This window comes from Primulina tabacum, chromosome 14 (genome assembly GCF_025594145.1).
Source record: "Primulina tabacum isolate GXHZ01 chromosome 14, ASM2559414v2, whole genome shotgun sequence".
NCBI classification, from domain to species: domain Eukaryota; kingdom Viridiplantae; phylum Streptophyta; class Magnoliopsida; order Lamiales; family Gesneriaceae; genus Primulina; species Primulina tabacum.
Genome location: NC_134563.1, coordinates 33,697,988 through 33,720,733, shown reverse-complemented (window position 1 = coordinate 33,720,733; position 22,746 = coordinate 33,697,988). Strand labels below are relative to the sequence as shown.

At 33.1% G+C, this 22,746-nt stretch overlaps 1 protein-coding gene and 1 pseudogene across 2 annotated transcripts in view; one reads left to right on the top strand and one right to left on the bottom strand.

The window, feature by feature from the left end:
* The window catches only part of LOC142525218 (small ribosomal subunit protein eS27y), an 89,069-nt gene extending 78,600 nt beyond the window's left edge, over window positions 1–10,469 (top strand). The window contains exons 1-4 of one of the 2 annotated variants that reach the window (XM_075629418.1): window positions 9,488–9,587; window positions 9,688–9,789; window positions 9,867–9,895; window positions 10,110–10,469. In XM_075629418.1, coding sequence (XP_075485533.1) covers window positions 9,585–9,587; window positions 9,688–9,789; window positions 9,867–9,895; window positions 10,110–10,236 — 261 coding nt within the window. In that variant the 5' untranslated portion in view covers window positions 9,488–9,584 and the 3' untranslated portion in view covers window positions 10,237–10,469. Of the gene's footprint in view, window positions 1–9,487; window positions 9,588–9,687; window positions 9,790–9,866; window positions 9,896–10,109 lie in introns of those variants that run through there. The other variant, XM_075629419.1, reaches the window with a different exon arrangement.
* On the bottom strand, window positions 1,678–4,042 carry LOC142524808 (putative inactive receptor kinase At5g58300; annotated as a pseudogene).
* Window positions 10,470–22,746: the final 12,277 nt, after the last annotated feature.

Here is a 22,746-nt window from a genome sequence, read left to right as displayed (position 1 = left end):
TGAACTTCGTGGAAGTATATGATAAAATACGAATTTTATCATGAAATGCTGAGTTATTAAAGCACTTCATACCTGAGAATTGTAGTCTCATAGCTTTAACCATAGCTTCCACATCCAATTTAGTTTCCAAAAGACAAAATGTCCAATTTGTGTGATTTCACCGAAAGCTATTAATTACACTCTTTTGCTTGAGAGGCTTAGTAAAGCCTCTTGTATTCCAGCAAGCTATCTTCATGAGCAACCAAAAGCTCTTTTGGGTAGCCGCACCTCATTCGATTTCTTCTTGAAAGACTTTTCTTCTACTTTCAATGGTAGTTTGGATCTAGGATCAATGGGGACAAACTTGGTTTCCATAGAACTAGTCCCGCTATCTAGCTTCTTCTTTATCACCCCTTGCCTCTGCGGTTTCTTGTTCTTAAGTTTTTTGTTACTCTTACGCACTTGTCTTCCATTCTTCCTTATCTTGTGCCACCACACGATACATTATAACTGCCATATCTTCACTGTCTAGTTCATAATCATCGCCATGAAAATCCTTGAACTCATCTCATCATGTGAATTTGCTTCTTCATCCTCATAAACATCTTGAAATTGTTCTGTATCTGAACTGTGTTTCACGCTAGTCTCTTTTTCATGGTAGCCCTTGAATAGATTCAAGTCAGGGGGTGGTTGCACAGTTTCAATTTCAATAGATATATTATTATTCTTTGTCCCACTCGATTCAGGTTCGACCCCTTGTTTTCTTGTAATATTGCCCTTAAGAACTCAACATTTCCATCCCACCATTTGACAAAGTTAAGCACTGCGTAAGTGCTTGGGCGAGGCCCCGTAACGTAGCCAACAAGACAATAGACGGATGCCTTCTCCGCATAATCAATCTCTTCAATGCCAATGACCACTTCCTCATCCGGGGGTGCAATGAATTTCAACATTGATATTTCCACTGGGACTCTATTATCTTTGAACAAGCTAGCAAATTACTATTGTAATTAAAAAATATGCATATTTTTTTAAAAAAACAAAAAATTATAATTAGTATTTTTTTATTTTTCTATATTTTTTCTGATTTATTATTAATTTGTTGTCTTAACGGTTAACACATTTTAAATTTTGTAAAAAAAATATTCTATTAATTTTATATTAAAAAATTTATATTTTATTTTTTTGTTACATATATATATAATTATTTTGATTATTTTTTAATAATATTTGACTTTATTTTGATTTTTTATTTTTTTATTATGTTATTTAGATTTTAAATTTAGACAAATACTTTTCATTAGTTATATCCACGTGCGGTTTCCTCGGCACTTGGACGGCCAAGGAAAGCAGAAGACGAGGAAGCACGTGCTTCGCCCAATGCTCATGGCCTCAAATGACTGTTAGTTTACAATGTATCGCTCTAGCCTCCATGGACTAGTCATCATACTTAAATTTTAAGCTCAATTAGTTTTCAAAATGGTATTATATATATAAACGTAATTTCAAAAAATGAAAGTGAGATTTTTAGTGGAAAAAAATTAATGATGGGAACTAAACGCATGAAATAGATTCGAATTGGATTAGCTGATGGAGCTCAACTACATTTACTCAATCTTGGTTTGTTCAATGGCTCAAAATCGTGCGTGAGTAGAGCTTTGCATAGATGGGATCTTTGATGCTGTATGACCATAAGGATTGATCTAATTGGGGTGGGAGAAGTCATTCCCGTCCTACAAACTGTCATTTTATTGCAACAAGAAAAACATCAGAAACAAATGAATGTGTACATTGCAAACTTCAAAAGCTCATTCAAGAATCAATAATCTAGACTGCTAAAAACTCGAACTACTTGTATCATCCCCTCATGGAGTCTGCACATTGGAGTCTTTTGACCGATTATCCTCGGATGATGGCCTCCCCTTCCGAACCTCGAATTTCCTCGATCATCCGCACGACATCGTCCATACACGGTCTCATATCCACCCCCTTTGCCACGCATGATAGCGCAATCTGCAGCAACTGCACCATCTCCTCTTCAATGTTCTGGTACTTCATTAGCTCCACGTCGAAAACCTCTGCTGTCCATTCCTCACGAACAACAGAACGAACCCATCTAGGTAGATCGATCACCTCATCGTACCCCATATATTGGATCGGTGATTTTCCTGTGAGAATCTCAAGTAGGAGTACACCAAAGCTATAAACATCGGATTTTTGACTGATCTTTTGAGCCTCGATCACTTCTGGTGCTCGGTATCCGGCAACCCGGTATTTGGTGGCAATAGAGTTGAATAAAGGGCCTAAAGCGAAATCAGTAACACAAGCGTCTAGACCATCGGTGAGGAGTATGTTTGATGACTTGATGTTACCATGAGTAAATTTTGTGCCACCTTCTGAATGGATGTGAGCTAGTCCCCTTGCTGCTCCTAGTGCAACGTTTAGCCTTGTGTCCCAATCTAGTGGGGTTCGTCCAGCGCCTCGGTTACCTTTTATTGTATAACAATAACATTTTAATGAGGGGGGTGACGTTTAATAACAAGAAGGGTTGGAGGGTAACTCGGATATATAGATTTAAAGCAAGAATGCTTGTAGAAAAACAAGAGAAAGCATACCATGCAAGGCAGAACACAAGCTATTGGCAGGCATGTACTCGTAAACAAGAAGCTTCTCATCCTTGGAGTAATAATAAGCAAGCAGAGGCAAAACATTAGGATGAATCCCAAGTCCATTCAAAGTTTCCAAATGCTGTTCAAACTCTTTCTTTCCGATCCCCACTTCCTTGAGTCGTTTCACCACAACTGTTGTGGCTTCATCCAAAATCGCCTTATAGGCAGTACCGTAGCTTCCCTTTCCAAGAACTTCTGCTGATGCTCTGAGCAAATCCTCGAGATCAAAGGTATACGAACATCGTTGGAAGAAAACTAGCTTATTTTTCTCTGCTTCTTGAACCCCACTTCCGAAATCTTCCGACTTCAAATTCTCTGTCTTTGCAATACTGGACGCTTTAGTTTTGATTACACGAGTGCCACCAGAATTACTTTTCTTTTTCCAACATCGGAGCAAGATAGCCAAAACTAGAAGAACAAGAAGAGAACTACCACCAACGGCAATTGCAGCAATAGCTCCTTTATTAAGCTTTATAGAACTGGCTGCTCTTTGGCTTCCAACAATTTCAGGAGACGAAGAACTTTCTGGTGCGGAGAGTGGGGACGGAGATAATCTTGAGCAATAAGTCAATGGAGGGCCGCACAAATGAGAGTTTCCTATAAACGAAGAAATGGGAAACTTCTGAAGGGCATAAGGTATCGAACCATCCAATGAGTTATAGCTCAAATTCAGAAGCCTGAGTCTTGGAAGCTCAAGATTCGGTATCTTTCCTGAGAAAGAATTAGATGACAGATCAAGAACACTAATACCAGGGGAGAGGGATAGAGGAATGCCACCTGAAAAGTTATTTTTCTGAAGGTAAACTGATCTAAGTGCAGGAATGGATAGAATATCAGAAGGTAGATTTCCGTCTAGAAAGTTTGTGTGTATGCTGATTACTCTAAGAGCATCAAGATTTCCAATAGTTTTATCCGGTATGGAGCCGTAAAGACCAATGCCAGGGAGATGGATGGCAACCACTCGAGTCCCATCTTTCGAGCAAGTAATGCCAATCCAAGAAGTGCATATGGGATTAGACGAATTCCAATAAAGTTTCCGGACGTGTGGCACAGAAGCAGCAAACTCAAGCAAAGCCTTTTTGTCCGAGTTAAGATCAGAACTTGCTACTGCCGAAATCGCTAGTAACAGCAAAAGATTCACAACCGTTCCAAACCCGAGTTTCATTTGAAGTTTCAGAGAGGATAGACGCAGGTAATACAAGTTTTCAACTTTAACTCCTGGTTTCTTCCCAATTCTTGGCATAGCACAACTTGCAGATATACCAACCTTCAGTTTTTAACAATGTCGAGTTCAGAAACATCAAGAAAATGAACAAGTAAACGAAATGAAAAACAGTAACATCAACAAATATAACATGATCAGATCTGCCATATAATACTTGAAATGAATTTGTATTTACCTCCTTCGATTTAATATTTCAGAAGGTACTATAATTGATATGGTTAAAAGACAGTGACATCATGTTAACAAAAAGGTAGCAACATGGAGAGCTAAATGCATAAGATTCCAATTATGAATACTAATGCTAATGTCTTGCACTCTTTTTGGCAAGAAAGTTATTGTTTTCATATTTTTTCATGAAAAAACCAAAACATATTGTTCCATTTTTCCAAAAGTATTTATAATCGAAAAACTTTGCATCAGGTTTCTAAATATTAAGTAGACTAAGTTTCTTTTAAACAGTGTTTGGATTCAAAATAATTTAAGATACTTGAACAAAATCTCCATATATCCAAAATTTTCATTAAAAAAAATGTCCCACAGACCACAAACTTAGAGCAAAACTGGCAAAAAATACTCAAGCCAACAAAATAAGTAAAATTTACTAAAAGACACCAACAAACATCTATTTTGTCGAGGCAAATGTTCCACAATTTGATTGAATAAAATATATATTTTAACATTATTATTTACAAGTTTTTATGAAATTATTTTCAAGTTTTGTTTAAAGACGTGAACAAACTTATCGTTTTTTACGTAAATAAGATGAAATATAATTTTTAAACAAATTTTCAGGCAAAAAGTTGCCCACTAAGAAGACTTCATAGCGAAGAAATATGTAAAAACACAACTAAAGAAGAATTGGTTGAGTTGTAAGATAATTTGTAGCTAGGAACTTTATGTAACCAAAATTGAAAAAAGTTAAAAAAAAAAAAAGCAAAATATTCTTGATTTGACTTTTTTTCCATAGTGGAAAAGCAAGTAGTGACTTACTTTATTACACTGCCAAATCTTTTTATCTTTAAAATTGCACTAGAAATTTAATACTTAAGTAACCATGTTTTGAAAAAGTTGAGATATAATTAATTAGTATCCAATCTAAAGTGATTAAAAAAGATTCAAAATAAAGCAAAAGTAAAAGCAAAAGCAAAAGTTTGGTTCTAACTTTGTTGTATAGTGTATACTAAAGAGAAACAACACTCTGCTGCAAAAACAAAACATAAAATTTAGTTGTAACTTGAATTTGACATCTTAAAGAATTCTATATTTTTTTATTGCAAAATTATATTATATTTATAGGATTATTCATCCAACTCCAATCAAAATATTTCACAAATGGAAAATTATTCATCTAAGCTCTCAAGAAAAAACTAGCCATGCATCACCAGATGAACCTGAAAGTACTGCGTTGAACAACAAATAATAATAAATAAATAAATAATTAAGAACTAAGGATAAACTTACGGACAAAAAAAGCCAAAATTTTGATGAAAAAATCTCTGAGAAATCAAGCTTTTGTGGAAGAATTATCCTTAACCCAGCGAAGGGTTTCTCGAAAAACCTTTGGAAATTTCACCTTTGGTTTGTTTGTAAATAGTATGTATCTGAATCAAATGAAATTATGTATCTTGAGCTACATAATAATACCAATAAATGTGGAAATTTGAAATCCAACGGTAATACTTGGCATAAAGGGAAGTCTAAGAGGCGATTGATGCATTTCATTAATGACTCATTATGCACCACAATTATGTTGCTCCACTTATTGTTCATAAGAAGAAAAAAAAATTAGGTGGAGTTTTTTTTTTTAAGATTATAAAATCACATCATTAAAATTAAACGGAAGGAGTAGGTTTGTGAGTCGTGAGACGGGTCGATCTTATTCATACTTAGAGTAAAAATTTAAATTATTCATGGGTTGGATCGTGTGTGAGATATGTCTCGTAAAATTAATCTGTGGGAGAGTCTCATATGAGTTTTTGTTACATAAAAGTAATTATTATTTATACTAGCGACGCTATGCAAGCTTGTATGTGATATTTTTTGTGTTGAGTTTTTTTGGGATTATTCCATCCTACCCTTGCAGGCAGTGCCTGCAGGGGTACATCCAAGGGTCAGGATCTTTTCTGGCCCAATTTTTTTTTTAATTTATTTTTTCCCATGAAGTGGAATCCCAACCATTTATATGGGGTGTGGGCACTGTCCTCACACCCAGGATCGAACGAACCGTTTTTTTGTTATTTTTAATTTAATGTTTTCTTATTATAATTTTTTATATTAAAAATGAGATAATCATATAAAAATCTAAAGTTTGAATAAAGATAAAAAAAAATGTTACAAGAGAATACAAAAATTTACTAAAACAGATTTTTTTTTATTTTTTATTAAATAAAAATAGAGTATTTATAATTTTATACGAATATTATTGATGACAACAAAGTTAATTACTATAAAGATATCAAACTTAATTATTATAGAAATATAGATAATTTTAACCAACCTGTGCATGTGCTAGAATGCACTAATTGCACGATTTCGGGCTAGGTAGTTAGATTAGATGAAAAAAATATATATACATAAAAATTGAAAATTATAAAATAGTACGTTAGAAATCATAATTAATTATATAATTTATAATAATATTTCATGAAACATTTCGTATATGAGTATGTCTTTTGTGAGACGCTCTCACGAATCTTTATATGTAAGACGGGTCAACGCTACCGATATTCACAATAAAAAGTAATACTCTTAGTATAAAAAGTAATACTTTTTCATGGATGACCCAAATAAGAGATCTATCTCACAAAATATGACACGTAAGACCGTTTCACATAAATTTTTGCTTTCGTTATATTTGGGTACACCAAAACGAATTAAATAACAATTCAATATTTTCCTTTAAAAAAAACAATTCAATATCTTTTGTAAATTGACAATAAATTATGAAAATAGTCTTGACAAAGAAATTATATTAATTTCGTTTTTTAAAATTTTTACTAAAAACTTTGGGCCGGTGTGGCATTTTATCGGGCCATAGGCCCTTCAAATTTATAAAATGGGCAGTGTGTTAACAGATCCAAATCACTAAAAAAACACTTTTTTTTTCTTTTATTTATTTGTAAAATTAATTTGGAGGCTATGCTGAGTCAAATTGATGCTATGTTATAAAGTTGTTATAAGAACTATCGTAAATAACTTATTTAATATATTAGTAAATTAAACTTAAAATTGATATGTTGTGATACGCTTTTACGGATTTATATTTGTTGGAATGATTAACTCGATCTATGGTGTGATTCCGCTTTCCCATGTCCAGGAGAAGCAATAACATCGGTGTCCGAAATCGCAACACAAGCCATCAGTTCTTACACGGTTTGAAAACTCAAACTAACTAGATTTCATCTACTTATTTCAGTATTTTACTACAAGAAAATTGTTGTGTGAATAAAAACACGCTAAAAGACATTTAAAGAACACAACAATATTTATAGGACGATTATAGAATAGTTAAAAATCGTTTTCTTTGGCAGTAAAAAAACAACAATTCATCAACATTTTGTAAGCGTTATCTTTTTAACATAAATCGTTGTTATTTTTATATTTAAGATATTTTTGTCGTTGTTTACCTATTAATTATGCACGGAGTAGCAACTAATCGAATTATTAGTCAAAAATTTATTTTGAATATAAAATGTAGAAACATATATAAAAACTATCATTATTATTATAAGTCCGCAAATAAAAAAAAGTTATAAAAAAGAGGGATCCGGTAACTAAATCAGCATCATCAATATGCCCAAACAAAACCCATCCAACGTATATAACTTCGAAAAAAATGACAAGAAAAGGAACGATGACACTATCCCCTATCTTTGTAGTAAGCAGGACTTTTTGAAGCAGATAAAAACTTGGAAATAATAGCATGTTTGAAATACACTGGAGGAAATTGTCCCATAAAAACTAAGGCTTTAGGCGAATGACAAAAATATATGATGGTAAAAACTTGTGTGAGACGGTCTCGCGAGTCGTATTTTGTGAGACGGATCTTTTATTTGGGTCATCTATGAAAAAATATTACTTTTTATGCTAAGAATATTACTTTCTATTGTGAATATCGGTAGGGTTGACTCATCTCATATATAAAGATTCGCAAGAACGTCTCACAAGAGACCTACTCAAATATAATAATCTTTTTTGTTTTTTTTCTATTTTTGGTCCTGTTAAATGTGATTTTGCGTTTTTAGTATTGTAACTTGCATGTTGTTTATTGTTTTTTTTTTTTTTTTGACTGGAGTCCATCTTGTTTCTTCTAAATAGTATTCCAAAAAAATGGTATTTTTGGTCCTATTGATTATATATTAATTTTAAATCATTGACTATTTTGGTCCTATTAATGATGTGTTTGTGTTACTCGACAATCAGAGAAAAATAGTCAAATACTAGAAGTTAGTATATCAAAATCAAACTTTGAAAATTGAGTGAATCAAAACACAGAATTGAACAAGTGAAATAAAAAAAATTATTTTCCCATAATTTTACCTATAAAGTGCAATTAGATTTAAACAACTTTTTCCCCTGTAAAGTTTTCCATTAGTTTTATTTTGTTTATATTGATTTTTATGATAAAAATCAACATATTTAAGGAGAAAAGGGTATATAAATAAATATACTTGTTACAAGGATACGCTAGTTAACTAAGGATTGTATGTTCATATATAAGTTTGTTGAATGATAGATTATGCAATATCGAATAAATTTGAAGTTTCGAATCATTTATACATTTTTTGGACGATTTAAGCATATACATACGTTTGATGCTATTTTTCTTAAAAAAATACTCATAATTATATACCACCAAACCCCACAAATTGCTAGACATGTCACCGTAATGGACGAAATTACTGGGTTGTGTATATAATATAATCCAAAACCGAGTCAAAACAATAACATCATATTTGAACAGATTGTGGATCGAATTAGAAATATGTGTGAATGAGTTGAGATTAAATAAAAAGCAATTTTTTTTTTTAATCTTTGATCATGTACTTAAAAATGACATTTGTCAGGCAATGTATTTGAAAATCAAATATTATTTGTTATACGTAGAACTATAATTGACCATTATTAAACAACAAAGTATCAAAATTCTTTTTTTTAAAACTTGTTCGGGATGGATTGGATCTGGTTCTAGATCTGAGCACGTAAGATCCTGTTGTTGGAACGGATTGGTTCCAGATCAAATTGTTTTAAAAACCAATCCAATTCAATTAAAATATTGTATCTGGTCCAACTTTAAACCATATTAACCGATTTTAGATTGAATTGGATTATGCCAACCAGTTTCGGATCGATTCCGGATCAACTCCGTTAACCCCACAAATACTTAAATTACCCATTATTTTATGTTACAATGTAAATAAATTAAACATTAATGATAATAATATCAATCATTATCATAAATATTTTTTACGGAAATTAACCTAGCATATATCGACAAGAGATTGGAGAAACATCATTAATTTTTTTTTTATTTAAATACTTGCTCAAAAAGATATTCGTCAACCAATGGATGGTCCAGATGTGAGCCCAAGTATCCGACGGCCCATGATTATTTTCAATGCACGTATATATAACATCGATGAAAACCTAACCCTATAATTCATTCTGTCCCTTTGCCTCCGCCACATTGCTTACTCCCCATTTCCGACAAAATGGTGACTCGCTGCAAAACTCCACAAAGATTTCTGAATTGTAGCTTTGTTTTCAATTGGTTTGATTGATGTTGTGATTGATCGATTTATGTGCTTGTGGCAGGTTCTTTCAAACGACATTGATTTGCTGAATCCTCCGGCGGAACTCGAAAAGAGGAAGCATAAGCTGAAGCGTCTCGTCCAGTCGCCAAATTCATTCTTCATGGTACCCCCTATTTAACCTCTTTTGTTTCCAATTTTTCGTACTTGTTAGTTTTAAATTTATTGATTTTTCAATTGTAGGATGTGAAGTGTCAGGGTTGCTTTAATATGTAAGTACCCCGCTTTTAATTATGTTTTCCTAAGCCTCGGATTTCAATATTTTTTCAATTTGATGACCGAAAGATCCGATTTTTCTCTACCTAGTGTTGTGTTAAGTTTTTTTTTTATATTTTCCTCAATCTTTATTTTTGAATTTTCATATATCCAGATCATGCTTGATTTGAAGAACTTTACCGTGTGTTTTTCCTCGGTGTGTGTTTACAGAACCACTGTGTTTAGCCATTCACAAACTGTTGTCGTGTGCGGTAACTGCCAGACGGTGTTGTGTCAACCCACCGGAGGGCGTGCTAGGCTCACCGAGGGCTGTTCCTTCCGGAGGAAGGGTGATTGAAAGAACCATGATACACCCTCCGTTTTCGTTCTTGCAACTAGTGAAAGTGATTCCTATGGTTGGTTTTCTCCATTGAGTAAATGAAGCGAATTTTTTAATGGCTATTAGTCTTTATATAAATTTGCTTTGCTAAGATTTATCGAACTAATTGAGGATGGCTGTTATACTGAATGCCCACCTGTGGTGATTAATTTTTCAATTTTGTATGAAACTTCATGTTTTGATTGTGAGTATTTCTATGTCACTAAGATGTTCTAGTGATTGATGTTATATGGGTGGTTGAATTTTTGTTAAATTAATTGGCGTTTCCCCTTTGGCTCGAATTTTGGGTAAAGTTGATTACACGACCCTGGTAACCTTTTAATAAAAGTAATTTCCTGTACTTCCATTTACTATATTTTATGTCCTGCAATCAAGCAGGAAATTCTTTTGTGTTAGTAAATTAGTGAATTATGGTTTAGATCGAGTCAAATGTCATTTTAGCGAGATCCGAGGTTATATCTCGGAAAGACCTGTGGCGCACATCAATTGCTACTGTAAAGTAGATTATCTAATTTAAATAATTAGACGATGGCTTTTGTAGATGATAGATCGAAATAAGTTTGTATGTGCTATCAAGGCAGCATGATTCGATGGATTGAACCGAGGATGTGAAAAATTTCGGAGGATGTGAAAAATTTCGGCACAATTGAATCGTAGAAGTGGTTGTCATATTGGTGGGTGCTTCATCGATGAGCTTGTCTCCGTCTGTTTAGCTGATGTGCCCCTCAGTGTGAGCTTAGAGGGTAACAAGTGAGCTAACCAGACAACATCTTGCTTTTTAGACCGTCACTTTTGGTATTAGTTTCATGATTTTCAGAAATCTTGACACAGTAACGCTGTACATGTGTAGATGACACAGATTTATGTATGAAACAGCGTTCTTGGATAAATGAATGTAGTTCTTGACTCAAGGATAGTGCCTGGACAGCGCCTGTTTGTGTTCCAAAGATCCCCCACAATATGTTTCGTTCAAATTCAAGAAATCGGGCTCATAGCCCGTGCAGGGTTTTAGAAGTAGCGTGATGCATTATAATACCCTATAACATCATTTACCTTGGTATATATTATGATGTTGATATTTCAAATTAATTTTATTGTTTCACGTGAGACGGGCAACCTTACTGATATTAGTAATACTTTTAGCATAAAAAGTAATATTTTTTCATGGATGACCTAAATAAGAGATCAGTTTTACAAAATACGACTCGTGTGATCATTTCACACAAGTTTTTGCCATTGATATTTATTGTTTTAATTCATTTTTTTATTAAAAATCTAAATGAAATCATAGTTGAGTTGGATTTGAAATAATACCAAATTACCAATACTTTCTTAATCCCCAAAATACACATTATCTTTTTGATCGTATGTTTTAAACAATTCGTGATATATTTTCTCCTTGTTTACGTGATTAAATTAAAATTATAGCCTACGGAAATTATTATAAAATGGTTATGATTGACCTCTAGGGAACTATGTATCTTTCCTGTATGCTGCTATAGCAGCAGTTAATGGGAGGAAATTATCGTATTGTTAATAAATCTTGTTTATTTGGGAATTTTTATTTATTTTTTGTAGTTGAATTAAGTAAAAATAACATGTAGTATGCTATTTTCTACTAGATTTATTTTTATCTATGCTGCAATTAAACAAATCACATCCAAGATGAAGCAAATCACATCCAATAAAAAACTTTGAATCGATTATCTGAACCATTTCTTCAAAGGAATCAAATCGAACCATCTAAAAATATAATTGTGCCTCAAAGAAAATTGAGATGATTTTGCTCAAAGTCAAAGTGGCTCCGACGTTAAGTCAGTATAGTTTTTGAGAGAAAAAAATACAAGACTAACGTTAATAATTGTACATAAACTTTGATTAGGATTATAAACTTTTTATTTATACCTTTAGAGTCTTAAGTAAATATGGATTTTTATAATATATAACAGCTAAATTTATGCATATCTATGCAATATTTTATAATATCCGTATAAACAAATATATCAAACAAAATAATCGACTAATATTTTTGTCTCTAACGGTTGTATGGATTCTAGTATGAGCATTGTCAAAGTGGCGAGAGTCGAGACATCATGCAAGCGATTATGCATTGGCCAGGATGATTAAATTTATCCAAATTATTTCAATAATTGAAGGCTTCCAATAAAATTATTTTGAAAAATGGATTTATAAATTGTACATTAGTTTCGAGCGATATATTATCTCGTTGCCCTTTATATATTTTTGTATTTATGGATTATGATACTCCATGGATGGGCTCGCTATCCCTGGTGTATCCCTAGCCCAAATGAAAGACAGGCCCATCAAAGGTCCATGTATTTTCCTATAAATATCAGGTTTGAGTGTTTAATTAAAAAATTCTTGAGCGTCAGAGGGGCTACGCCGAGACACCTTCCTGACCCACATCTAACGGCCTTATTCGTGATTTTAGGCTCAGCGTAATTTCGAAACCCGCGTTTGGACTAGTGACACTTGCTGAAATCGAACCCTAAATTTTTAGTGAGATCAGATTAACAAAAAAAATTATATATCCCACGTTTTAAAGATCAAGCCAAAGGCACTTTAATATTGTATTATGTTCGCTTTTCCAAATTTTTTAAAATAAATTTAATGAATATCATAATCGAAAAAGTACTTTACAATTAAAAATAGTTGTTGGAAATTGAAATAAAAATTTGCTCTAAAAGTTAATCAACATCTTAACGTCATCTCTTCCGAACCACACACCGATATAATTTTAATATTCAATTACAATTTCCAAGAAGTTAATATTGTCTGGATACGTGTTCTAATAGGATATCATACTGACTGAATTTTGAAATCTTATTATATTTGGGTTTTTCCAATTGAAAAAAAATAAAACTAATATTTAAAACCTATAATTATTCAATTTATTAAATATACGTTATAATATTAAGTCAATCTCATATATATTTTTTTCAATATCTATATTATTCTATTATTAAGTTTGAGATCCCAAGAGTAATTAACTTTTTATGATGTCACGATATGTTTTAATAATTATATATATTAACAAAGTGTTAAAATTTTAATGCAACTCACATATAGCTTAGTTGCAAGCACGCGTGCGTCACTATACTAGTAATTTTCAAATCCGTTCACATATATTGGCAGAGAAACATCGCACAGACCCGAGCAGAATTCTCTTAACCAGCCTCACATCTTTTGACGACAAATGAACAAAAACTTGTCAAGAATATCTGCTCTTTTTCTCAGTCTTCCGGCTTCCCCAATTGTCATATATATAAATTTATCTATTTTTTTTATTTAAAAAAAATCAGATGACAATGCATGCAAAATCTACTTTTAGTGTGACATATCATCGAAACTGGCAAGTTTTGTACGTAAAGGAGCAAACATGCCAAAGTGGAGTGGAGGCACAAATATCCAAAGGTGCCTATATATTGCGAAATCTTTATATATTTGTCATCACATGCACTGATGCACCATTCAGGATTCTCTGCTATATATACATGTTTTTGGTGTTGGATCCCGGTTTTCTACGCACCCAAACGCAGCGGAAGTTTTAAAATTTTTTTATTTATTTTGACAATCAAAATATATTTTGATTTGAGCGTTCGTATGATTTTAACAAAAACATTCATAGGGAGTTGAAATTTTATACCTTTGTGAATTAGATCGCGTGGCTCCAACTAATCCGGTATAAACGGATTAGCTCTTGATGAATCCCTACGAACTTTCTTCAAGAGACTCCTTTCTTCTAATCAGGTCCACGACTAGATGATTTGTTCCTCTTCTAATTCGCACTAGAAAAATTAGAAGAAGTTTTACGTTGGAGATTGAAATCGAGAGACGGCTCAACTATCTTTTTCTTGAAAAGTTGGCAAAAGAATTTGGAGGATTTTGAATTGTGATTGCCGAGAATCACAATTAGAATTGTGGGGGGCTAGGTCAACTTTTTATTTTCTTATAAACAAGTCATTTAACCTAAACTCCATAATTAACATTAATGGGCTTGATTAATTAATTGGGCAAGCCCAATTAGTTTAATTAATTAATCAAAGTTCATTAATAACTTTAATTATTTAATATGTTGGACTTGTACTCATACAAGCCCATTAAATATACTCCCACTATATTTGATTTAAAATTTAATAAACTCAACTTTTGAGCTTAATAAATTAAATCAACTATAAATTCAACATTTGAATTTAATATTTAATTTATAAATTCAACATCTTGAATTTATCACCTCCAAAATTTAATATTTAATAAACCCAACTTTTGAGTTTAATAAATTAAATTATCAAATTTTATAAATTCAACTCCTTGAATTTATTATTTCCAAATTTCATAAATTCAACTTCTTGAATTTACTATATCATAAATTCAACTCCTTGAATTTATTTTCTCAAAATTTAATTATCATAAACTCAACTCCTTGAATTTACTATATCATAATATAAATTCAACTCCTTGAATTTATTCTCTCAACGAGAACAAACGATTCAGTGCTTGTGTGACCCTCAATGGTTCAGGGATACAGCTAGCCGTGGGTTCACAACTCTTTGTGATTCAGGACATAATCCTTTATCCGGGCTTACCCTAGTTAGCCCCATTCTTTTCATCAACACCTTGATCAAGAATGTCAGAACTCATTTCTGATTGCATCCATCGGATCATGGTAAGAGCGTCTAGTAGCATCGCCCCATGATCCCCTAGGTATCACTGATAGTGCCTGCAAGAACCAGCCGATTATGATTAACGTACAGTACGGTCCCTTCATCTCATATATCCCGATCAAATCTGCAACCATTGGTTCATCGAGGGTTGCATATTAATTCAATAACTATGTGATAACTATAATAGTGGCATCGCGTGTACTATTGGAGAACTCCTTCTCCAACGTACATCTCATACTCTGGTCAGAGATTCCATGCACTATTATTACATCATATCACATAGGATATCCACACCCGTAGGTGAGCGGTGAATCCCCGACTATAATGCACTGGCTCCTATATGTGTCACAACTGTACCCAACCTCGCCACCTGACGACTCTCCTGGAGCCGGTAAACGAGTCAAAGCGCAGCCCTAGCATATAGAGCCTCAGTGTTGTCCTGGGTCGTAAGGACTAATGGTGTACAATCATAACCACAGACTTATCCTCTCGATGAATGATAACCACTTGGAAAGTCCGAGGGAGGGTTGTTCGGTATAATCATCATATGACTACCCATCTGCATGTTTGGACATCTCTATACCCTTACCAAGAAACGCAGTACACAACATCACAGATGCTAGTCTCGAGCTCAAGCGGCCTTTATCCCTGTTTTAGGCGCCTGAATCGACTAGGAACGAATTTAGAATATGCAGTGTTTACAAATGAGTTTCAACATCGAATTACGATTCATTTGTATTAAAGCATAATCAAGGACTTTATCTATGCTGATTGCATGGGTATACTGATAAAGTATAACAAGACCATTAAAAGTTAAATTATATTAAAATAAAGATTGTTTATTTCACTTGAGTCAATAAATTCCCTAGCCAACCGTTGGCTTGCAGGACATCTACTCTAACATTTGGTTCATATATGTATGTATATATATGCCAAATCCTACTATGTAGTAATTTGTAAGATTAAGCAGATTTTAATGAAAGCAAACTTTGCAATTCGAAAAAAATGCAATAATCCATATATGGAATGCATTTTGACATTGGTGAGTTTTATTCCATAATCCTTTTCTAAAAGGGCAACAAAGAAGGAGTGACTCGATAACTCCCTGTATTACGGTAGCTTAGATGCCACATGTGGGGGCACTGCCCACACATGGTTTGGATGGACAAAATTCACACACATATGTTATTTTTAAAAAATTAGTGGACCCCATGTATGTGTGGCTAAATTTGAGCCCTTGATTCTATTATGGGGGTAGTGCCCCTACATGTAGGATGGAATCAACCCTGTATTACATACACATCCTTTAATTCAGTACAAAAGGAAAGCGATCGCGGGTTGTCATCGTAGAATTTCTTAGTTTCGATTCGATAATAGGTGAAATGGTCATAAGTAAGATCAAACAAGAAATGTCATCAAACAATCAAAAATTTTTAATTATTAATAAATTGCAAATTGTTATACCTTCGCAACTATGAAACAAGAATAGATATCTTGTGAGACGGTTTTACGAATCTTTATCTGTGAGACAGGTAAACTCTACCGATATTCACAATAAAAAGTAATACTCTTAACATAAAAATTAATACATTTTCATGGATGACCCAAATAAGTTATCATTCTCACAAAATATAATCTGTGAGACCGTCTCACACAAATTTTGAAATAATTCTTGAACATTTAATTAACATTGATATGGAGAATACCTAGTAAAAAACTCCACCGTCCATCATAATAATAAAAAAATATCTAGCACATGTACCGGGAACCCCTAAATATTAAATAACACCAATAAGAACGTTCGGGTCATGGTTGTTTTGATCTCGCCAAATTCATGAGACGGAAAATACGAGCTGCAATTATTGCTGACTAGATGTAAATAAGTCGAGCTAAGTTGAGACAATATCATGCTTGAGCTCGGCTAATTTAAAATAAATATAAGCTCGAGTTCGATTTTATCACGGGCCGATTTTCACGAGCCTCGAAATCGGCTCACTTTCAAAATTATTTAACTCACGAATAGCTCAAGCATGTTTCATTATTAGTTCGTTTATATTGTTTAACAAGTCTAGTTTGAGGTTGACTCGTTAAGCGAGCTCATTATACAAACTCGTTAAACAAGTTTGTCGAGCATTAATCTTAGGCATAAGACTGAATAAGATATGAGAATTTGAGGGGACATACATCTCATTTTACACTTTTTTAATCACTTTAATTGCATTCAAATTTCGATGTGAGACAATACAAGTTATTCTTGTATACTCAGGGCGCAACAAACTAGTTGATCTCAATCTTGAACCACATAGAAGCGCCAAGCTCGAGCTCGAGCGAGCTTACGAGTTGAATATCGTTAAGCTCGAGTTCGACTCGATAAAATTGTCGAGCCTGGATCGGTAAGCTTAGCGAACGATTCGAACAAGCTTTTTACTGAGTCGAACGCAAAATAACTTGCGAGCGGCTTGATTCGTTTATATCCATACTTACTATGAGGTTCTTACGACACTTGAGATACATAAACACTAACTTAGAACTAGGGTTTTAAATTATACTCCTGAAATATAAGTGTCGGTCAAATTTATGTTTCATTACGACCGAAGAATATAGAAGAAAATTTGAATTTTTGGTCTTATATATATATATTTCTTTGCAATTTCGATAATTTATTTTGTCATATTTTAATTTTGGTAATTTATCTTTCAATTTTTAATAATTTTAGTCATTTGACATTGTGAATGCTAACGTGGTACTACACACATCAACACCACGTCGAAAAAAGAGAAATTTGCAAGAAACGCGAAGATATCATATTAAAACTGAAATTTGACAACATAAATAACTAAAATCGAAAAAACGTAAAATCACATAACTAATAGTGCAATTTTTCTGAATAAATATGCTAATCAAAATTGAACAATATTAGATGAAACAGAACCTCTCGGAGCCGGATGAGTGGCTAATGCAAATTTAGGGATGTTAACGATCCAAACCAAACTAAATAGTATCAGGCTTGAGCTTGGCTTGTTGAAGATTGTTTGAGGCTCTAGCTCGATTCGAACTTCTATTATCAGGCTCGAGCTCGGTTTGTCTTGAAATTATAAAGCTCGAGAAAAGCTCGAGCTCGGCTCGTTAAAAGTTCTTTTATCATGTTAATCAAGCCGAGCTCGAGTTTGATTCATCAATAGCTCGTTTACCATGTTTAACAAGTCTGACTTGAGCTCGTAAAACATAGAATTGAGCTCGAGTTTGAGCTTGATTCGAGCTTATTAACAATTAAATATATCTATGATTTAATTTTAAATCAAATATAAAAATGTAAATTCATTCATAAATAACCAAAACGACAAAAATAACAACTAAAAAAAACATAAACTCTGTATATTATTGAACATCCCAAAATAATACATTTAGCACCAAGATAACAAATATTTGTCATACACTAATATCACCATATAAATAACATTGCAATAAGTTAACTCCTTTAATACTTCAATTCCTTCCATTGATATTAGTATTAATATTTTTATTTGTCAACTCAACAAATGAACCAAGTTCGAGCTTACGAGCCATCTAAACGAGTCGAGCTCGAGCTTTGAGCTCGCGAGCATATTATCAAACTTGTTTGTGAGCTCACGAGCAGAATATCTTTAAGTTTGAGCTTGGTTTGATTAATTTTTCGAGCTTGATTATTTATTTAAAAAAAAACGCATGCTCGCCTAAAACCGTCCAAAATTGTGCATTTAGTTTTAATTAAAAACCATAACTTACAAAAATATTTGAAACTGAATCGTATATGAGGTTTGAATTTTTGGAATCCATTATTTGATTTATCCATGTCACAATACATCATTAGCGAATATATATAGGGAGATTTTATGCTCCACATATATCAACATAGATGGATCATCATTCAGGCTCCAAAGCTTACAACAAATGAATGATGGATGCTAAACCCGATATAATACATAATCTTTTTTTTTGGACAGAGATATAATATATAATCTTCCTACGCTATAGCAAGTTTAATTGTTACAATGATATTATTACTTCAAATAGAGTTTTACCACATATAAGTTTATATCTTCTTCCTATTTTAAAGATTTTTTTATCCATCTTACTAGTATTCACAAAAATATAAAAAATCTTTTATGTGGAATATTTAATCTCACAAAAAAATTTCGTGTTTTTTCGAAAAGGTTAATTTAATGTACATCAAACCAATGAGACTTCTACCATTCTTGTAGTGGTGAGATGGATGAAATGTTACTTCGTGTTGTCTACATTGAATGGTGAGATTTTACCTCTCATCTGTCAGTTACTGTGTAATATCTGAGTCTCAAATCTCAATCCATCTTCCACTTGAGTGCGCTCCAGAGAGAGAGAGATGATACAAGTCCACTTGCTTTTTCGTTACCCTTTTAACCCCAATTTTACTGCACATTCTGCACTATATATCACCCTACATAAATGCACCAAAATATATATAGGTACAACGTGTAACAATAATCTTTAAAAAAAGAATCCGCACCCTCTCTCTGTGTGTAAGCGTGAAAAATGTCCGGAGTCGCTTTCCCCTTCCCTGAATCTCATGTCGAAAGTGACCCTTCATCTTTCCCCTTTGAATTCATCTGTAGCTACTCATCGTTCTTCCCTTTTTTATGCGATAACCTAAGTTTTTTTATATGTTTATGTAGTCATATTTATCTTATTTTATAACCATTATTCACTAGAAAACGAACAGTGAATCAGCTGTCCCACCTTCTACCTTGTCCCTGCATTTTCTTTATATTTGCCTAAGTTTTTCATTTTGCAGAAGTGTAGGAGTGAGTTCCTTCAATGAGTTCATCGAGAACCAAAAGAAAATAGAGTTAGGGTTTCACGGCATACAACTCCAGCATCCCTTTCTTGCTAATTGTTAACTCTGTGTGGTTTGTGATTTTTGTTGGTATAATATTTTCTGCCGGATTTTTATATTGGCGCAAATTTATGGGGTTTTTGATTAAAATTTAAACGAACCCTTTATTTGTTCCTCGAGATCTATCTTAATATCCTGATTATTTATGTAGTGGAAAGTTGAAACCCACTATTTTGCTGCCCCCCTCCCCCAGTTTTGCAGCTAGTCTTGACATAATTAATATTTACTTAACTGGATTTCATTTCCTGTCCTCTTTATTGTTTAATTTATTTCATAAGATTAGGGTTTGATGAATAAAAATTGTTCTCCTAGCTGGAATATGAATTCACGCTTGGTATCATCAATCTTGAAAGGGTAAGAGTATTTAATTTCATTAATGGAATTATATATGTTATACAAGTATCTGTGTGATTCAAGTTTTTTTTTGGTTTTGAAATGGGTGTTATTCAAGATTTAGAGCAGTTGCTCCTGTTTATATAAATATATCAATGATGGCGTATGGATTTATTTCTGTCTTTTGTTTAGTTTCTTCAGAGAGTCACATACACATGATACACCCATGTATGTAGTATAATAGAAATTTTACGTGTTAAGATCTCTGGGATTTGCTCCACTTTTCAATCATTTCTTTGATCTATTCGTTTTATAAAATTTGCTTAAAAATTAAATATTTCAGATGGTTGTTCAATTTTCTGTGTTAATATTGTGTTGCCATTGATAAAGTGGTATCGTGCGCTGAAATGTTTGTGCATGATGTGTGATGATGGGTGGTTCTGGAGTGGGAGAACTTGTATTCTTGAAAATGTTACAAGTGAAAAATTTTAAGTTTTTCGTCGCAGAAAAGTCGTCCCCCCCCCCCCGATGACTGTTGGAATTTTTGTTGAAATGGTTTTATAATTTTCTCTAATTATTCATGCACATGCTAAAAGAATGAAATTAAATTAAGCTTTGGGGTGCTCATACACCACACCCTCTTCATATTGCTTGGTTTTTTCATACTATTTAGTATTTGTTGTCTGCTAGAGAATTTGGGTATTCGTTTTCTTGAGGGTCGATGTATGTTTCCTGATTCCGATGGTTTAGCATTTTTTGTATTCTTTAAAGAGTTAATGTGATTAGGTTATTTAGTTGTGTGAGACAGTATTGCATTGAGAAATGGTGTAAGAGAGCTTCCTTCAGTCCACTCATGGGCGAGTTTTGGGGGCGGAATTAGCTGCCGACTCATTCATTTGACTGCTTAGTAGAATATGACTTCATTTTTTACTACTATGTGATTGAATGAATGATGCGGGAGATAGTTTTACGTTCCTCTCCCTCTTTGCTTGGACTGAAGGGAGCTCCTTTGGCCGTTGCCTTCATTTTAATCATGTCACCATTCATCTCGCATTCAAGAAAATGGGTTATATTTTTGAATTTACCCGTGATTTTTTCCTACCCTTCATCCTCAGGGTTTATTTCTAGCCATGTATAGAAATATTTTTAGATGTAGATTGCTGCGTAGTCTCTTATTGCTATGTATATATATGCAGCAGTCTCTTATTGCTGTGTGTGTGTGTATAGGTAATGGTTTTTATCCAATGAATATTTTTTCTTCTTCACAGTCACTGTGAACTAACTTCGTCCTCCTTTTCATAACATCACACAATGCAGAAACTGTCTGCTATGGTTGATGTAAGACGAAAAGCGTGACTGGTAAATTCTTGTTTAGTAACTAAAGGACTCCTCACTCATTTCTCGATTTTATTAGTTAACATTGTATATGCGCGACTATTTGCTAACCAAAGTGTGTGCTCTTTTTTCTTTCTTCTAACATAACTCTTCCTTCGTCGGATCTAGCTTGGAGCGGACACGAGCAGTTGCCGCGAAGTGATCTTACTACGACTTCTGTTCTATGATATCAAATGTTAGTATATAATCTTAAGCGATGGTCGATGATTATGATTTGGTAGCAGTTAGTGTCCTTGGTGATTTTAATGTAGAAGTATGCATCTTAAAATCTTTCATCGGTCTCTCCATGCAAATCTTTTTTAATATTTTAATCATCTGAAATTAATACTCTCTTTTTTTTGATCGATCATACAAGATCTAGTTGGAGTTGGATTCGGAAAATTTGCTTACTTTTAGTGAAAGTGCACGAAATACAAGGGCAGATCACTTCAAGATCCGACCTTTGTCCCATTTTGTTGTGTAAAGTATCATTTAACGCAGTTTCTTTTAATGTAGGACGGTCCCATAATGAAACTTTTAGCTGTGTAAATCTTATTTATTTGGTACAAGATTCCCACTTAGTGGCGACTTTTTTCACTAGATTGCAACACTTTATCTGGTCTTGGAGCTTTATTTGTGGTTTTTTTATTTTTCTCTGTTATCTTGTTCCATTGTACTGTTGCCAAGGATGAGCTGCGGGGGCATCATCCACTTGTCAAAATTGTGTTTGGATCTATGGATTTCATTTGAAAAAAGATTCTTTATTTGAGTAAATGGTTGATTTACGATTTGAAATCCCCTACAATTATCATTGAAATTGTATAATTTTGTATGATTATAATATAAATCTATTTTGAATTTATCTATCAAGTCATGAAATTTGAAATAAGTGGAGTTGGTATTACTAATATCTCATCTATCCAAGCACAAATGAACTTTTTCAATAATTAGTATATCAAATACATCAATTCAAACACAAACTTCTCCACCGTTTTTTTTCGCATTTGGGTAGTGAATCATGTGTAAAATTCGATATATTAACTTTTGATTAAACTTCGTTTTTTAAAAATAATTTGAAATCCATCTGTATTTGCGTCTATTCAAATATAATAAAAAAATATAATTTTCTCTAGTAGGGTAAAAAGGATATATGACACCTGTTTT